General features: G+C 51.2%; 1 protein-coding gene across 11 annotated transcripts in view; it reads right to left on the bottom strand.

The window, feature by feature from the left end:
* Positions 1 to 738: 738 nt before the first annotated feature.
* ADARB1 (adenosine deaminase RNA specific B1) overlaps positions 739 to 16,047 on the bottom strand; it is a 117,860-nt gene continuing 102,551 nt past the window's right edge. For 6 of the 11 annotated variants that reach the window (XM_082459910.1, XM_082459911.1, XM_082459913.1 and 3 more), the window contains 2 exons: positions 5,533 to 5,667; positions 739 to 4,684 (listed from right to left, as the gene is read on the bottom strand). In XM_082459910.1, coding sequence (XP_082316036.1) covers positions 4,270 to 4,684; positions 5,533 to 5,667 — 550 coding nt within the window. In that variant the 3' untranslated portion in view covers positions 739 to 4,269. Of the gene's footprint in view, positions 4,685 to 5,488; positions 5,668 to 16,047 lie in introns of those variants that run through there. The other 5 variants (XM_082459915.1, XM_082459914.1, XM_082459917.1 and 2 more) reach the window with 4 other exon arrangements.

The following is a 16,047-nucleotide window of genomic DNA, read 5'->3' as shown; positions in this document are numbered from 1 at the left end:
TGCTGCTTTTTATTTGTACGGGACTTTTGACTTTTCAAAAGGTTTTCCTGTTTGTTTTTCATGTGGATATAGAAATGTTGGACAAAGAGATAAAATTTTTAAAAAGGAAAATAAAATTAAAATGACTCCCAATCCCATCATTCACACACGGTGACCAGACGCGGCCTCTTCCAGATTGTTCCGTGTGTGCTTGTACCCTTCTTACATAAAGCATCCGAATTTCTCTACAACCGCAAACTTCAATACTGCTTTGCAGCCAGGTTTCCACTGTACTGTCAACGGCCCTCCAGAACGCCAGCCCTGAACACTGCCGCTCTACCCTGTCACCAGGTAGCTGCCTCACCGTGGCCGACACCCTGGGAGACAGTCTGGCCAGCGACGAGCTGGGGTGGGCTCCCCCTCTGCTGTCCCGTCCACGGCCCTCCACACGCCTCACGCCACGTGGGCTCACGCCATCCTCCCTCTCTATAGCCGGGCAGGAGCAGGGCCAGCTGTGCAAGTTCCACTCCTCCGCCTAACATGTGGGAGTGGCCGGTGTGTGCCAGGAACCCACGTGTGGGGGGGTGGGAATCAGAGGGCCCAAGCCCCAGGGGAGGTGCTCAGAGCCACGCACAGATGACAGGAGTGGAGCGTCGGCCCAGTGCCCTCGGCTGGCGCCCATCCACACCTTCCCAAACCCTGCTCCGGACCAAGGAGGGAAACAACCAGGGAGGAGAGAGAATCTCAGCGAGGCTGCGGTAGTGAAACATGGTTTTATTGAGAACATCTCAAGTCCTCTGTCTGAGTGACAGGGTCTCATGCTCGGTTCTGGCTGGCCTTGGTGCAGGAGGAAGCTCATGCAGGGGGTCACGTGTGGCCTGTACATCACTGGACACACAGGGGACACCGAGGAGTGTGCCTTAGTGACAGCGTTCTCGGCTCAATTACATTCATATGAAGTGTCCGAATTCTAGGATAAAATTAAAAGCATATAACCCAAAGTTGGAGAAGCAAACAGCTTTTGGGGCTCATTCCACGAACATTCCACAGACCGCCTTTAACTGTTCACGACTGGGTCCGTGATGCAACACCAGCCCAAGCCGTGGCCAAAATGAAAGTTCTCGGGGCTGGGGGCGTGTACCCCCAAACCCTGAACGAGGACGCGCAGACGCGCTGCCAGAAACAGGAGCTCAGAGTCAGATCAAGTCAGAGCTGCTCCCTCCCAGCCATGTGGACACAGAACCCCAGTGCCCCGGGCCGGCCTCTGGCCAGGGAGAGACGGTCACAGGACACGCCGGGGACGAGGACACGCAAAGCCAGACTCACACGATCACAAACACTCCGCTCTTTCCATTCGTACAGTTTTGATAAAAAGAAAACCTTTTGAGAGATTCACTAATTTCACAGAATTTAGAGATGGGAATGCCAGCTGATTTTACTTCTCGTGCTGGATCAAATTTCTGGTTGGAGCAGACCTTACATTTTGGTGTAAAATATTTTGGAAATGGAAAAAACTCATCTGTCCTTTTTGTCTGTTTCTGGAGAAAAGGGGCAGGGCGTGCTCCCCCCTCCCAGCACCCACCAATTCCATTCTGGGACCTGCCTACCCCAGGAGACTGGGAGGCTCGGCCACGTGAAATTACAAGGAAAGCAGGGATTCTATAGCCTGGAAAGCAACAAAATTATTCAACAAAAAAAAAATTCCAGAGTAGTTAATACCTTGTGAAATGTGGGCTTGTACATTTTAAAATAAAATAACTGTTTTTGATTATAATAAAAATCTCCAAATAGAAAAAGATGATGAAAAGCCCCATTAAGACTCAGAGTCAAACTGCAGGGAGGAGGTGAGGCCACCCGACCCCAAGCAGGGGTGAGGGCTGAGGAACCAGCGATCACGGCCCCCACCTTGGCCACCCTCTCCACAAGCCCTGGCTCGGGTCACAAAATGAGACTTCTCTGTGGCGGACCTTCCTGCCAGCAGGACAGCTGCCCAGTGGGCCCAGGCACCGCAGCAGGGCCACTGTCTTTGCAGCATACATACTACAGGCTCAGCCGACGAGACAGAACAGAAACCCTCCCAAACCCCACCGGTCAAAATGTCCTCAAAGTTTAAGAATTTTCTCAAAAGATCAAGGGCTTGGTTGTGTCAGATTTCCAAAGTTTCTAAAACCAAGATTAAGGACCCTGGGTGCAAAACGACACCCCAAGGAAATGCCCACGTGGTGACGCACGGCGGGCTGTGCTCCCTGATTGTCTTTTGCGGGGTGTGCGTTTCCTCCTTTTTCCTGCTTACAGAGGCATGTGCCAGTTGCCCTGTCCCGGGAGCAGGGGCTGTGCAGGCCTCCTGCCCCAGCCCGACTCCCCGCAGCCCCGCCTGGTCCTGCCGCCCAGGGGTCCCCAAGCCCCCCTTGCCCGCGACCCTTGGCTGCCTTCCTCCCCAGCACCCTCCTCAGGCCCGGGCGCTCTCGGGGCAGGAGCCCCGCGTCAGGTCCGTCCTGGACGGTCGCACACGTGTGAGCCGGGAGAGGCAGCAGGGCACAGCCACGCGGCACAGACCCACACAGGAAGGCATTCGTTTACCTGGGCTGGGGGCATGGCGGGGGGATCGTGCTCAGGTCCACAGTCGGCTGACAGAGGGGGGGCCGGGCGTCCTGGATTGCTTGTGTGCACGTGCAGTATCATTCCTCTGGACTTTGTAACCAAAATCCACATATTTTTTAAAAACTAAGTCCATCTCCCAATCCCCATTAGAAAAAATACCATTTATAGAGATAAGAATAAAAATGCAGGGACTCACAGATGTCTTTTCTGAGTGTGCAGGAGACTGCTGTGGTCGGGGGGGCGCCACCAGACACCTTTCTTTTCTCGGGTAAAACCACAGCAGGCCCCGCCGGGCCACGCGGGCCCGAGCCCTGTGCCGACAGGGTCAGGACAAGAAAACGCCGTGCAGAGATGGTGGTGTGGGCAACCCTCGTCCTCTGACCCGGCCAGGCCCCGGCAGTGTGGCCCCCTGCCCCCTGCCCTGCACGCGCCCACGGGGCGCAGCACCTCAAGTCTCCGTGCGGACACGAGGAGACACCTGGAGACATGACCTTCTGAGACCACGTCTCCCACTCTGAGCGCCCGGGGTCTGGGCCAAAGTGCCAGCGGCCGTCCTGCTCCTGCTCTGAGTTTTCTGAGCCCATAAAGGACACGGGACACCCAGGCACACAGCTTGATGCCTGGACTTGGCTGGAGGGCCCTCTCTGCCTATAGCACCCCCAAGACCCCCCAGAACCAGGAACTGGTGCTGACTCAGCAAAGGGCACGAAGCTCCTCTCCGATCCTGAATGGAAGTGGGAGGAGCGTGGTGTGGACCTTTGTGTCAGGGTGGGGCGGCCTCCCAGGGTCCCCGCCTGCCCGCCTGCCCTGACCCCCGGCTCGCTCAGCCCACCTGGGACTGGCCTGTGTGCTGTGGGGTGCTGAGCAGGGTCTCGGGCACCCCCGACTCCAGACCACCCCCTTCCCTGCCGTGACATCAACACCCCAACCTGGTCGAGACCCCACCAGCAACACGCTGTCTCGCCAGCTCTCAGCCTGAACACTTACACTTCAAACATGTCCTTGATAAAGCTGGAAAGAATAATTAGAAAATACGCCTTAAGTGGCATTTTCCAAGAATGAATACCTACTTACTTAGCTCTATTTCCATCCTGTGAAGATCTTGGGACAGTCATTCACATCCAGGAGGTTCAGAGGAAGGCCCAGAGGGAATTCGAGGTTATCTATTGTGCAACAGCCCCCGTGGACCCCGTCTAGTCCCTAAAAACTAAATACTGCTTAAAAAACCCAAATGAATGGCCAGGCTTACTGACCATGTTTGACCTCTGATTATTTAGAAGTCAACCGAGAGACGATTTTCCATGATATGGTCCTACGAGGAGCACAGAAACTTCTAGAGGACGCTGGAGGCTGCAGGGACCCGGCCGCGACCCCATGCGCCACACCACGGGTCACTGCGCCGTGGACTTGGGCTCCGTGCGGAGAGGCCTCTCCCGGGGAGGCGCCTACGGGGAACAGGGACCTACGTGTGGACAGGGGTACAGTCTCTTTAGGTTGCTGCTTCCTAGCTATTTCCTCACTCCCTCCGTATATAAATGCTTCTTTGCAATTAAAAGAATGTGGCATAAGAGTGACCTGACATAGTTATTTCTTATTTTATAAACCATATTCCTAGTTCTGAATAAATTAATTATTCAAGAATTTCACACAAAGTAATTTCTATTTTTCCTAAACTTCAGGAAGCCCTACTCAGTAGAACTCAACTTCTAAATGTAAACTGAGGTTGAAAGCAGTCACTGGATGACTCAAAAGGGGGAACGCTGCTGTAGAGAGATGCCAGGTGGTGACACGGGACCCTGACGCCAGACCCCGCGCCCCGCGCCCCGTGCGCCTGCCCCTGGGGACGGTGCCGCGTGCCCAGCTCCCACACATCCCACACCTGCCCCGCTTCAGCTGCGAGGTTTGGGGCCGCGCTGCACGCCCGTCAGGGTGTGAGTGAGAACTGGTCCTGTTCCGTGGGCTTCTCCACCCAGGCGCCCAGCCCGGCCTTGATGAAGGCTCTGAACAGACAGGCCTTGGCGGCCTGGTACTCCTTGGCCACCAGCTTGGACTCGTGGTACACGCTGGGTTTAGTGATCTTGGAGCGCAGTAAGTTGGAGGGAACCTGTAAAAAGATTTAAAAAAAACAAGTGCAACTGTTTAAGCAATAACGGTAGAAAATGAAACTCAGTATGATGTTCAAAAAACGGCGTTTCAAACGGCACTGCTTCTGGGGGGAACCAAGGGACAGTGCCATCCCCGGGGACCTTGTCACACAGAGCCACGCTGGACACCCCCTGAGGGCCTGCATCCTCAGCCCCAAGTGGCAGCTTCCAGGTTAAACAGACAGGAGCTGCTGGCCAGCAGCGGACTCCAAGGTCGGGTTTCACACCTGCAGGTCTGTAACAAACAACACCTCTGCCGTTTGGTCACGGGCAGAGCTCGAGGCCCCCCCACCTCCCCCCACCCATTTTTGTGCAGATCTTAGGATCAGCAGGGCAGCTACCCAAGGCCCCCCGCGCGGGTGAGGGTCCCGCCACGGGGACGCAGCAACCTCTGCCCATCACAAACAAAAGCTACTGACCAGACTTACAAGTAAATGGAAACCGGTAACATTCTGACTCGCTAGAGGAGAGTTTATGTGGGGAAGAAGGGTCGCGCCGCTGCAAAACCCCCAGCCCCCAACCAGAGCCCTCTAAACACACAGGTCTGAGCCCAGGGCGCCCCGGAGCTGCGGGCCCCGAGGCGGACTCCGCGGGGGCGCCGAGTCCCGGGTTCCGGCGGGGGTGGGTGGGAGTCTGGGGGGAGGGGGGCTGAGCCTGCTCTGAATCTGAGGAGCCAGGGCCACACTGTCAGCCAAGAGCACCCGGAAGAGACAAGGAGTGGGGCGGCCGCCCGGGCAGGCTGGCGGGGGAGGGCGCCTCAGTACCTTGCCGTGCACACGCATCCAGCGACAGTACAACGCGTGCTTACACAGGCGAGAGGCGCGGCCCAGCTCGTCCTTCCCTGTGGTGGCGTTGATGACCTCGATGGCCGAGTCGCCCACCGTCCAGTTGACACTGAAGTTGGGGGCCTTCCCCGGCTGCCGCGCCTCCGCGTTGCTGATGCCTGCAACGAGACGGGGGCGGGTGACGCGGGGCCCGGCGTGGGTGCTGCGGGGACACGGCCCGCCAGTGGCCGGCCGGGCGCGTCTGCCCTCCCAGCAGCTCACCCAGTCCCTGCCGCCCAGGAGCACACCCGTCTGTGCAGGGAGGCGGGTGGGCCCGCAGAAACCCCTAACCCCGAGACTTCACGCACGCCCGAGCTCGCTCGGGGCCAAATCTCTAGACGCCTGGGCGTAGAGGGGCCCCACTTCCGGGAGTGATTCAGGGTCCCACACGACCGTGCTCCTTGTTAGCGTGCCTGGCGCTCAGACGCCGCCCGCCGGGGCCAGGCGCGTTCAGGCCCCCGCCTCACACGCCAGACGCGAACGATCCAGGAGACCCGACTCTCAAGGAGCATGTACAAGCGTGCTGGTGCTTTCTCAGCAGGCTTCAACCCTCCTGTCTTGACCAACTGAGGCTCATGTCCTGGGGCTGAAAGTTGGACACACTCAGGTCGCCGCCGGGGACTGAATGCACACGTCCCCGCCTCCCCTTGCGTGTAGAGCCCGGTCATTCAACCCCGCAGACGGCAGACACACGGCCACGGCGCCTACGACAGCAGCTGGCCCGCACCTGGACCCTCCCGGGGGCTTCAGCCCGGCCCTCGCTCTTGGTGACCATCTACTCCTCCCTCGCACAGAACGTTAAAGCCGGGACAGCAGGTCCAGGCAGCCCACACTTGGCGCCCAGGCCTTGCTCAGAAGCCTCACTTCTTCAGGGCAAAACAGCAGCTCATCTGAAAGCAGCATGAAAAGACAATAAAGAAAATTCATGTTTACAGGCCACCAACCTCGGGGAAATTCACTTAAAGGGACGATACACGCTTAATGGGATGTCCATGCTCCCCTCCCCCCAGGGCGTGCGGGGGAGGGAGTGGGCACCCGCTCTGTCCGGCCGCCCCTTTACCCCTTCACTGGCTGGTCGCAGGAGGAGGGGGTGGTTGGTTCTGAACTAACATCCGGACGTGATGGAGAAGCTTCTCGTTAGCAGCGCTGGCCGGGGCTTCTTAAAGGGCCCTGGCATTCAACACAGACCCAACCCCCACGGACACGGCGGGGAGCTGCTGCCCCACGGGGGGACCCGCGGATGGTCGCCCAGGGCTTCTCCCAGGGGCAGGCGGAGGTGGGGGGCTCCCACGCGGGGGACAAGCCTCGGGCACAGAGCGGAGCTCGCTCGGGCCGGGAGGACCACACCCTGGATCCCCTGCTCTACAACACACCTGCTTCACCTGCTTCTGATGTGAATCGCAGGGTGACTTCGGGTCACTAAATGGACACTTAAAAAATGATGATTTGTCCACAGGAGGAGTGCAGATTAAGAGGTGCACTCTTCCCTGGTGTCGCGGTGGTTAAGAATCCGTCTGCCAATGCAGGGGACACGGGTTCGAGCCCTGGTCCGGGAAGATCCCACATGCCGCGGAGCAACTAAGCCTGTGCACCACAACTACTGAGCCCACGCGTTGCATCTACTGAAGCCCACACGCTCTAGAGCCCACGCTCGCAACAAGAGAAGCCACTGCAACAAGAAGCCCGTGCACCACAACGAAGAGGAGACCCCGCTCGCCGCAACTAGAGAAAGCCCGCGCGCAGCAACGAAGACCCAACACAGGCAAAAATAATAAACAAAAATAAAATAAATTTATATATAAAAAAGAGGTGCACTGCCCTCTATTCATTCAACCACAGAACTGCCTAGTCCCTACTAATCTTTTGTTCGGACACCTAAGTCCTCCTGGCCACAGCGGCCACCTCTGAGGTCTTGAGCGCCATGGAGGCGGTCCAGCTGGCAAAGCCAGCTACCGACTGGCTTCACACCATCCCCCGAAAGACAGAGAAGAGTATGAACGTGGAAGGGGTCAGAGTTCCCCCCCGCAGTGAGGCCGGGTGGAGCGCACACCCCGTGGACAGAGCAGGGAGTGCAGGTCCCCCCGCCAGTCCCGACCTCTGGCTGGCCTCTCCTCCTGACTGCAGGCCCGGCTATTCGCCTGCCTTCTCAGATGTACACGACGCCCGCCCACGGGAATCCTCCTCAGAGCAAAGCCAGCACCGGGCGCAGCCCCTCTATCCGTGCCCCAGGGCTGCCCCTTCCCCAGCAGCCAGCCTCGGGGCTCAGCGCAGGGACTTGCTAGCTGGCTGACAATTTAGAAACTACCCCCTAGGGAGACAGACCCAGTCCTGAGAAAAGCTTCAGGGTTCCTTCAAGGTTTCTGCCTTTTCCATTAAACTGCTGAATCATTTTTTCATTCCAAGACGTGAGTGCTGAGTTATTTCACCTTCCATGAATGTTTTACCTGAAGTATAACAAAGTGTGCAACTTTTCACAGAGTGAGCAACCCGTAATCAGCATCTGCTCAGTAAACTGAGCCTCTGGCCCCAGAGGGGCCCCCCCGCGCCCTCTCCTTGTCACCGCCCCTCCCCCGTGGCAGCCACCGTGCCGACCCCCCACCCCCCACAGCACTGACCGGTGCTGCCTGCCTCGATATTCATTACATGAGTATTTCCCAGACCTTCAAATTAATATTTGAGTTCTATACTTACTAAATACTCTCCACAAATTAGTAAGGTTTATTCTTTCTATCCTCTTCTGTTCTCGGAGTCACTTCCTCTTAGTTGTTCTGTTTTCTTACATAGATCACCTCTTTTGTGTTTACTTTCCTCAAAAGTTTGACAGCGGCTGTTCATTCGTGTTTGTGAGTAAACATCTTGGCTGATTAATAGAGGCAGTCGGCATGGCCTCTTGTGCCTCTTTCTGGGATGGGCCTCCAATTGCAGCGAGAGCCTGGAGGAAAAGCCAGGACCCAAGGCCCTTCTGACCAAGAGCCCAGAGTGCAGCCTGGCCCTTGCCTGGAAGCCTCACCGCGGGCAGGACCCCAGTGGAGGAAGCTCTGGCCTCCTCCTAGATGTCCCCAGGGCATGGGACAGCCAGCCTGTTAGGAGTTAGATGCAGTCCTGATTTCAGCATCTCCTCGTTTCACTCTGCTGCCAGGATACTCCTGCCCTGAGCTCTGCGGTTTTCCACCGGCAGTTCTGTCAGGTGTCTGGGTCTTGCGCGGCTGTCACTAGCACACCTGCCTGGCGTGCAGTCAGTTCCTGCAGGTCACCGAGCTGCCGCTGAGCTTATTCAAGGCCACAGCCTTTCAAGTACGGAGTCAGGGAGGGGTTTGGGGGGAAAGGGGGGGAATCTGTTTAGGTACAATTGGTGGGGGAATCTGTGACCATAAGGGAATTGAATCTTTCATGAATAAATGGATAATGCTTATATTATTTTCCTTTGCAATTCCATTATTTTTCTACAACAAGGTCAAAATCAAGGGTTACTATTGAATGATACTTAAACCTTAGAATTACAACATTTTGCATTAAAACTAGAAATGGTCAATTAACTAATTGTTCAAATTTTCTTTTTTTATTTTAAGCTGAGTAAACTACCATCTTTAGCAAGAATGGAGAAAATAAGGCAAAAAGAAAATAGCTAGCCCAAGGTTCCAACACTAACCACACACTTTTTCTGGAGCAGAGAGCCCCAAATGGGCCCAAGAGCTTATTTCTCTGAGTCTCTGGGGCCAACATTGCTGTAGGACGGACACCAAGAAGGAGCTTATCTTCCTGGGGCTGCAAAGCAAGAACCAGGGTAATGAGTTAATCACAGACCACGGTGCAGAAAACAATAAAAGAACAACTTTGTCTGGTAATGAGAGTCCCTCTGTTGCTGTTAATTAAGTGTGCTGAATCAGAACTTTTAGAGCAAAAGTACAGAGAAACTGTGAATTGGCCTAATAACTGATACAAGTAAAAACTTAGAAAACTCAGCTGGCACTGATATTTTTCTTACTTCCCTTGTAAAGATACTTCCTACATTCCTCACATAGTAACATGTAATCAAATGCATTACATATATAAGGAAGAGTAACAGATATCCAGGGTGACTATGGGTTCCCGTTACAGAAACTGCCAGTCACTCGCTAGATGGTCAGGAAAATGTGTAGTTACAACCTGGACTGAAAGTGGTCTTTGTTCTGCACATACACAAAGACCTGAGTCGAGCTGAAGTGGAAGGAAACTGAGTACACAGCACCCGACAGTGATGGTGACACGGGCCATGTAGCTGGGGCCGTGAGCCCCGAGCCTGCAGCCCCTGGAGCAGAGCACCTTCGAGACTTCCATTCTGATTTTCGTTTAAAAAGGCCCCCTGAGCTGACGGAGCGGGGGTGGAAGCAGCGGGCAGCGCGAGTCTGTGAGGGCGAGGTGGCCACACACACCTGTCCTGCTGGCCTCCTGCTCCCCAATCCCACATGGGCCACGGCTCTGCGCAGAGGACCTCGGGCCGAATCAGACTCCCTTCTTACACGAGCCCAGGGTGGGGTGGCAAAAACACCCACTCTGGAAAGGAACCCAGGCGCTCTGGTCCAGAAGGTGACGTGTGTGCTGCTGGCGAGCTGGCCGGAAAGCGGGCCCATCACACGGACAGGGGGTCAAGCCGGCCTCGCCCCGAGAACCGCACAGGGCTGGTGCGCGAAAGGGAAAGCCCCTTCCCCACCAATGTGCCTGGGGGAGCCAGAGGGGGACTCCAACTGCTGGTGCAGACGTAGGGAAAAGGGGGACACCTGGGAAGGGTGGGGGCGGCAGACGCCCGGAGGGACACGCGGCGCTTGCGTCCTGCGGGCGGCACTATGGGCCAGGTTCATGTTCTGAGCAGCGCATGACCTTCCGGGGGCCCTGCTGCAGCAGCACCTGGAAGGGGGTGGGCAGGGGTGACAGGGACCACACCGCACGGGGTGGGGAGGATCCAAGGGCAGATGTGAGGGGTCGGGTTCCGTGACAGGAAGGAGGATGTGTCTGCCCTGAGATACGATTTGAAGACGATGCTCAGTGAAGCCAACAATTATTTCTGAAAAATCCTCAAAAGTGTCATCAATAAAATAGGTAAAGAGACACCCACACAGAGAGAATTTTAAAAAGCAACAGGCCAATCACATCCCATAGGCTCTCAAGTGTTCAGAACACACTTTGAGGTCACGTGCATCCACAACAGGCAGTGGCCGTCCACTCCACCTGGGACACCTCGTCCCTCTCAGGAAGCGTCCCTAGACAGTGCAGTCACCGGAAGGTTTCTCTCTTTGGCCACAAACTGAAAACCCAATTGGAGACGTGGCGCCTTCTCCCAGAACGGGGATCAGAGCCAGGAGAAGGCGACCGTGAGCGAACAGCTGTGACAACGCCCGGTGGGTCCCGGGGCACCGGCCTCCACGCAGTCTCGACAGCGACCCCCATCAAAGGCTGGTCCCTCAGAGCACGAGGCCCCTGGCACGGCCGTGAGCGAGCAAATCGGGGGGTCTCTAGCAGGGCAGACCAAAGGACACAGTGAAGCAGGAGGCTCGGGACGAGACCTGTGAGCTCTGCCCCAGGAGAGGATGGAGACAACGGCAAAGGATAAAATGGAAGAAAATCTCTCTGACCTGAAGACTTCATTACCCAGATCAAAGCGTTCACAGTCGTCAGCAGGAAAAAGGAAAACCGGCCACACACCTAGGCTTTATCTGTTGAAACCTGTGAATTTTAGGGGAAAGTGATAAATTTAATGCTCCAAGGGTAAAACAAAAGGGGGTCCCAGGAAGGAAAGAAAATCGAGGTGGCTCAGTGACACAGGAGACAGGAGGACGGCTGGGGGTCTCAGGGCAGGGCCAGGCTCGAGATGTCTGCGGTCCTCAGACAAGCGGATGAAGGTGCGACCCGACGCAGAGCACCGCCCGCGCAGGCATTTTCCCAAAAATCAAACAGGAAGCAATCAACAAACAACTCTACTCTGTCCACTAAATTAAGGACATATTTCAGCAAAATGAAAAATAAACCTGAGTGTGGAATTAAAGAGAGGGGAGCCCACAGGTACAGGAAACAGTGATTAGAGGAGGACGTGTATCCCCTTCTCTTTCTGTCCAAACAACTGTTGATAATAGGTCTGGGGGGCTTATTAAGAAGGGCTTTTTGAAAGTTTCTAAAATTCAAGATGACATCAGAATCTAGAAGGATGAGGGTGAGAAGGACGTGGAGTGAAAACAACCCTGAGGTTGTAGTTCTTCTCCAGCTGTGACCTTTACAAATACTGATTAATTCTTCATGCTAAATTTTAATCAAATATATTTAAACCACTTTTAAAAATTTAAGAGTGGGCTTCCCTGGTGGTGCAGTGGTTAAGAATCCTCCTGCCAATGCAGGGGACACGGGTTCTAGCCCTGGTCCGGGAAGATCCCACATGCCGCGGAGCAACTAAGTCTGTGCACCACAACTACTGAGCCCACGCACCTAGAGCCCGTGAGCCACAACTACTGAGCCCGCGTGCCTAGAGCCCGTGCTCAGCAACAAGAGAAGCCACTGCAATGAGAAGCACCACAAGGAAGAGTAGCCCCCCGCTCGCCGCAACTAGAGAAAGCCCGCGCGCAGCAACGAAGACCCAACGCAGCCAAAAATAAATAAAATAAATAAATTAAAATAAATAAATAAAAATTTAAGGGTAATCACTGGGGAAAACAAAATAAGATTTAAAACTTCCAAACCACAAGCACAAAAAAAGAGAAAAAGACAATTTAATCAACTCAGCAAAAGTCAGGGGAAGAAAATAATAATGAGAAGGTATAATGGCCAGAAAGTATATGAGACAAAAGGAAGAATGAAGAATTCATAGCCCGGGTCCAAACCTGGTCCCTCCTGTTTCCTCGGGGGGTCCTTCTGTCCTAGAAGGATGTGTACATAGCATGGAGACCCCTATTCTAGACACCGGGGCAAGGAGAAAAACATCCACACCTATTCCTGCCTGGAAAACACATACACACTCATTCTTATTCGTATTTATATTCTCTCTCTCATTTAAGGCTTCACTGTCTTGACACAAAATCAGCTCTTTTCACCAATTATCATAAATAGTCACGTGCTTTCCCCTGGCAGGCGGTGCAGCTTTCTGTCCTGGTCTGACAGCACCACGCCCCGCAACCCTACTCCCATACCGTCTCCCCAGAGACCCTCGGAACTCAGACCAGATCCATCAGGATTCGCTCCCCGACGCTGCCTTGTTTGTTACTGTTTTTTTAAAAACATGTATTTGGTTTATTTAAGAAAGATGTTAGCTCTTATTTTTAACTCTAAAAAATTTTTTATAGATTACTTTTATTTATTTATTTAATTGAAGCATAGTTGATTTACAATATTATGTTAGTTTCAGGTGTACAGCATAGTGATTTGGTATTTTTGTAGATTATACTACATTATAGGTTACTACAAGATATTGGGTATAATTTCCTGTGCTATACAGTAAATCCTTGTTGTTCATCTATTTAATACATAGTAGTGTGTATCTGTTAATCCCATACTCCTAATTTATCTCCCCATCCCTTTCCCCTTTGGTAACCATAAGTTTGTTAGCTATGTCTGTGAGTCTATTTCTGTTTGTGTACAGATCCATTTGTATTATTTTTTAGAGTTCACATATAAGTGATCTCATATAATATTTGTCTTTGTCTGACTTACTTCACTTAGTGTGATAATCTCTAGGTCCATCCATGTTGCTGCAAGTGGCATTATTTCATTCTTTTTTATGGCTGAGTAATATTACATTGTGTGTGTGTGTGTATAGACATATATATGTATATATAGCACATCTTGTTTATCCAGTCATCTGTCGATGGACATTTAGGTTGCTTCCAAGTCTTGGCTACTGTAAATAGTGCCACTATGAACACTGGGGTGCATATATCTTTTTGAATTAGTGTTTTGGGTTTTTTTATATATACCCAGGAGTGGAATTGCTGGATCGTATGGTAGTTCTATTTCTTTTAGTTTTTGAGGAACCTCCGTACTGTTCTCCATAGTGGCTGCACCAATTTACATTCCCACCAGCAGTGTAGGAGGGTTCCCTTTTCTCCACATCCTTGCCATCATTCGGTATGTGTAGACTTCGATAACAGCCATTCTGACAGGTGCGAGGTAATACCTCATTATGGTTTTGATTTGCATTTCTCTAAAAACTAGTGATGCTGAGCATCTTTTCCTGTTAGCCATCTGTATGTCTTCTTTGGAAAAATGTCTATTCAGGTCTTCTGCCCATTTTTTGATTGGGTTGTTTGTTTTTTTGATATTGAGTTGTATGAGCTGTTTATATATTTTGGCTATTAGCCCCTTGTCAGTCATATCATTTCCAAATACTTTCTCCCAGTCCGTAGGTTGTCTTTTCACTTTGTTGATGGTTTCCTTTGCTATGCAAAAGCTGTTAAGTTTAATTAGGTACCATTATGTATTTTTGCATTTATTTCTTTTGCCTTAGAAGACTGATTCAAGAAAATACCATATAATTTATGTCAAAGAGTGTTCCACTGGGCTTCCCTGGTGGCGCAGTGGTTAAGAATCTGCCTGCCAATGCAGGGGACACGGGTTCAAGCCCTGGTCCGGGAAGATCCCACATGCCACGGAGCAACTAAGCCCGTGCACCACAACTACTGAGCCTGCGCTCTACAGCCCGCGAGCCACAACTACTGAGCCCGTGTGCTGTAACTACTGAAGCCCGCGTGCCTAGAGCCCATGCTCCACAGCAAAAGAAGCCACCACGAGAAGCCTGCGCACTGCAATGAAGAGTAGTCCCCACTCACCACAACCAGAGAAAGCCCGCGCACAGCAATGAAGACCCAACACAGCTACAAATAAATAAAATAAATACATTTATTAAAAAAAAAAAAAGTGTTCCACCTATGTTCTCTTCCAGGAGTTTTATGGTTTCAGGCCTTACATTTAGGTGCTTAAACCATTTTGAGTTTATTCTTGTGTGTGGTGTGAGGGTGTGTTCTAACTTCATTGATTTACATGTGGCTGTCCAGCTTTTCCAACACCACTTGCTGTAGAGACTGTCTTTTCTCCATTGTATATTCTTGCCTCCTTTGTTGAAGATTAATTAACTGTAGGTGTGTGGGTTAATTTCTGGGCTCTCTATTCTGTTCCACTGATCTATGTGTCTGTTTTTGCACCAATACCACACTGTTTTGATTGCTGTAGCTTTGTAATATAGTCTGAAGTCAGGGCACGTGATTCCTCCAGCTTTGTTCTTTTTTCTCAGGATTGCTTTGGCAATTCAGGGTCTTTTGTGGTTCCATAAGAATTTTAGGACTATTTGATCTAGTTCTGTGAAAAAATGTCATTGGTATTTTGATAGAGATTGCATTATATCTGTAGATTTCTTTGGGAAGAATGGCCATTTTAACAATATTAATTCTTCCAGTCCAAAAGCATGGGATAGCTTTCCATTTCTTTGTATCACCTTCAATTTCCTTCATCAATATTTTATAGTTTTCAGGTCTTTCACCTCATTGGTTAAGTATATTCCTAGGTATTTTATTCTTTTTTGATGCGATTTTAAATGGGATTATTTTTTTAAATTTTCTCTTTCTGATATTTCATTATTAGTGTACAGAAACACAAATGATTTTGGTATAGTAATCTTGTATCCTGCAACCTTGCTGAATTCACTTATTAGTTCTAATACTATTTGGGTGGAGACTTTAGGGTTCTCTATAAAAATTATCACGTCATCTGCAAACAGTGACAGTTTTACCTCTTCCCTTCCAATCTGGATACCTTTTATTCCTTTTTCTTGTCTGATTGCTGTGGCTAGGACTTCCAATACTATATTAAATAGAAATGGCAAGAGTGGGCATAATTGTCTTGTTTCTGCATTTAGCAGGACGGTTTTTAGCTTTTCACCACTGAGTATTATGTTGGCTGTGGGCTTGTCATAAATGGCCTTTATTATGTTGAAGTATATTCCCTCTATACCTACTTTAATGAGAGTTTTTGTCATGATGGATGGTGAATTTTGTCAAATGCTTTTCCTGCATCTATTGAGATGATCATGTGATTTTTAGCCTTCATTTTTTTTGATGTGGTGTGTGGTGTATTGCACTGATTGACTTGTGACCTTTAAACCATCCTTGTGACCCTGGAATAAATCCAACTTGATCATGGTACATGATCCTTTTTATGTATTGTTGGATTTGGTTTGCTAATATTTTGTTGAGTATATTTGCATCTATATTCATCAAAGATATTGGCCCATAATTTTCTTTTTTTGTGGTATCTTGTCTGTTTTGGTATCAGGTAATGGTGGCCTCATAGAATGAATTTGGGGATGTTCCATCCTCTTCAATTTTTAGGAATAGTTTAAGAAGGATAGGTGTATGTTCTTTGTATGTTTGGTAGAATTCCCCTGTGAAGCTGTCCAGTCTTAGACTTTTGTTTTCTGGGAGTTTTTTTTTTTTTTTTAATTACAAATTCAATTTCACTTCTAGTGATTGCTCTGCTCAAATTATCTG

This window comes from Balaenoptera physalus, assembly GCF_965194825.1.
Source record: "Balaenoptera physalus genome assembly, chromosome: 4".
In the NCBI taxonomy this organism is placed as follows: Eukaryota; Metazoa; Chordata; class Mammalia; order Artiodactyla; family Balaenopteridae; genus Balaenoptera; species Balaenoptera physalus.
The sequence above is the reverse complement of the archived record's forward strand: the minus strand, read 5'-3'. Positions and strand labels throughout refer to the sequence as shown.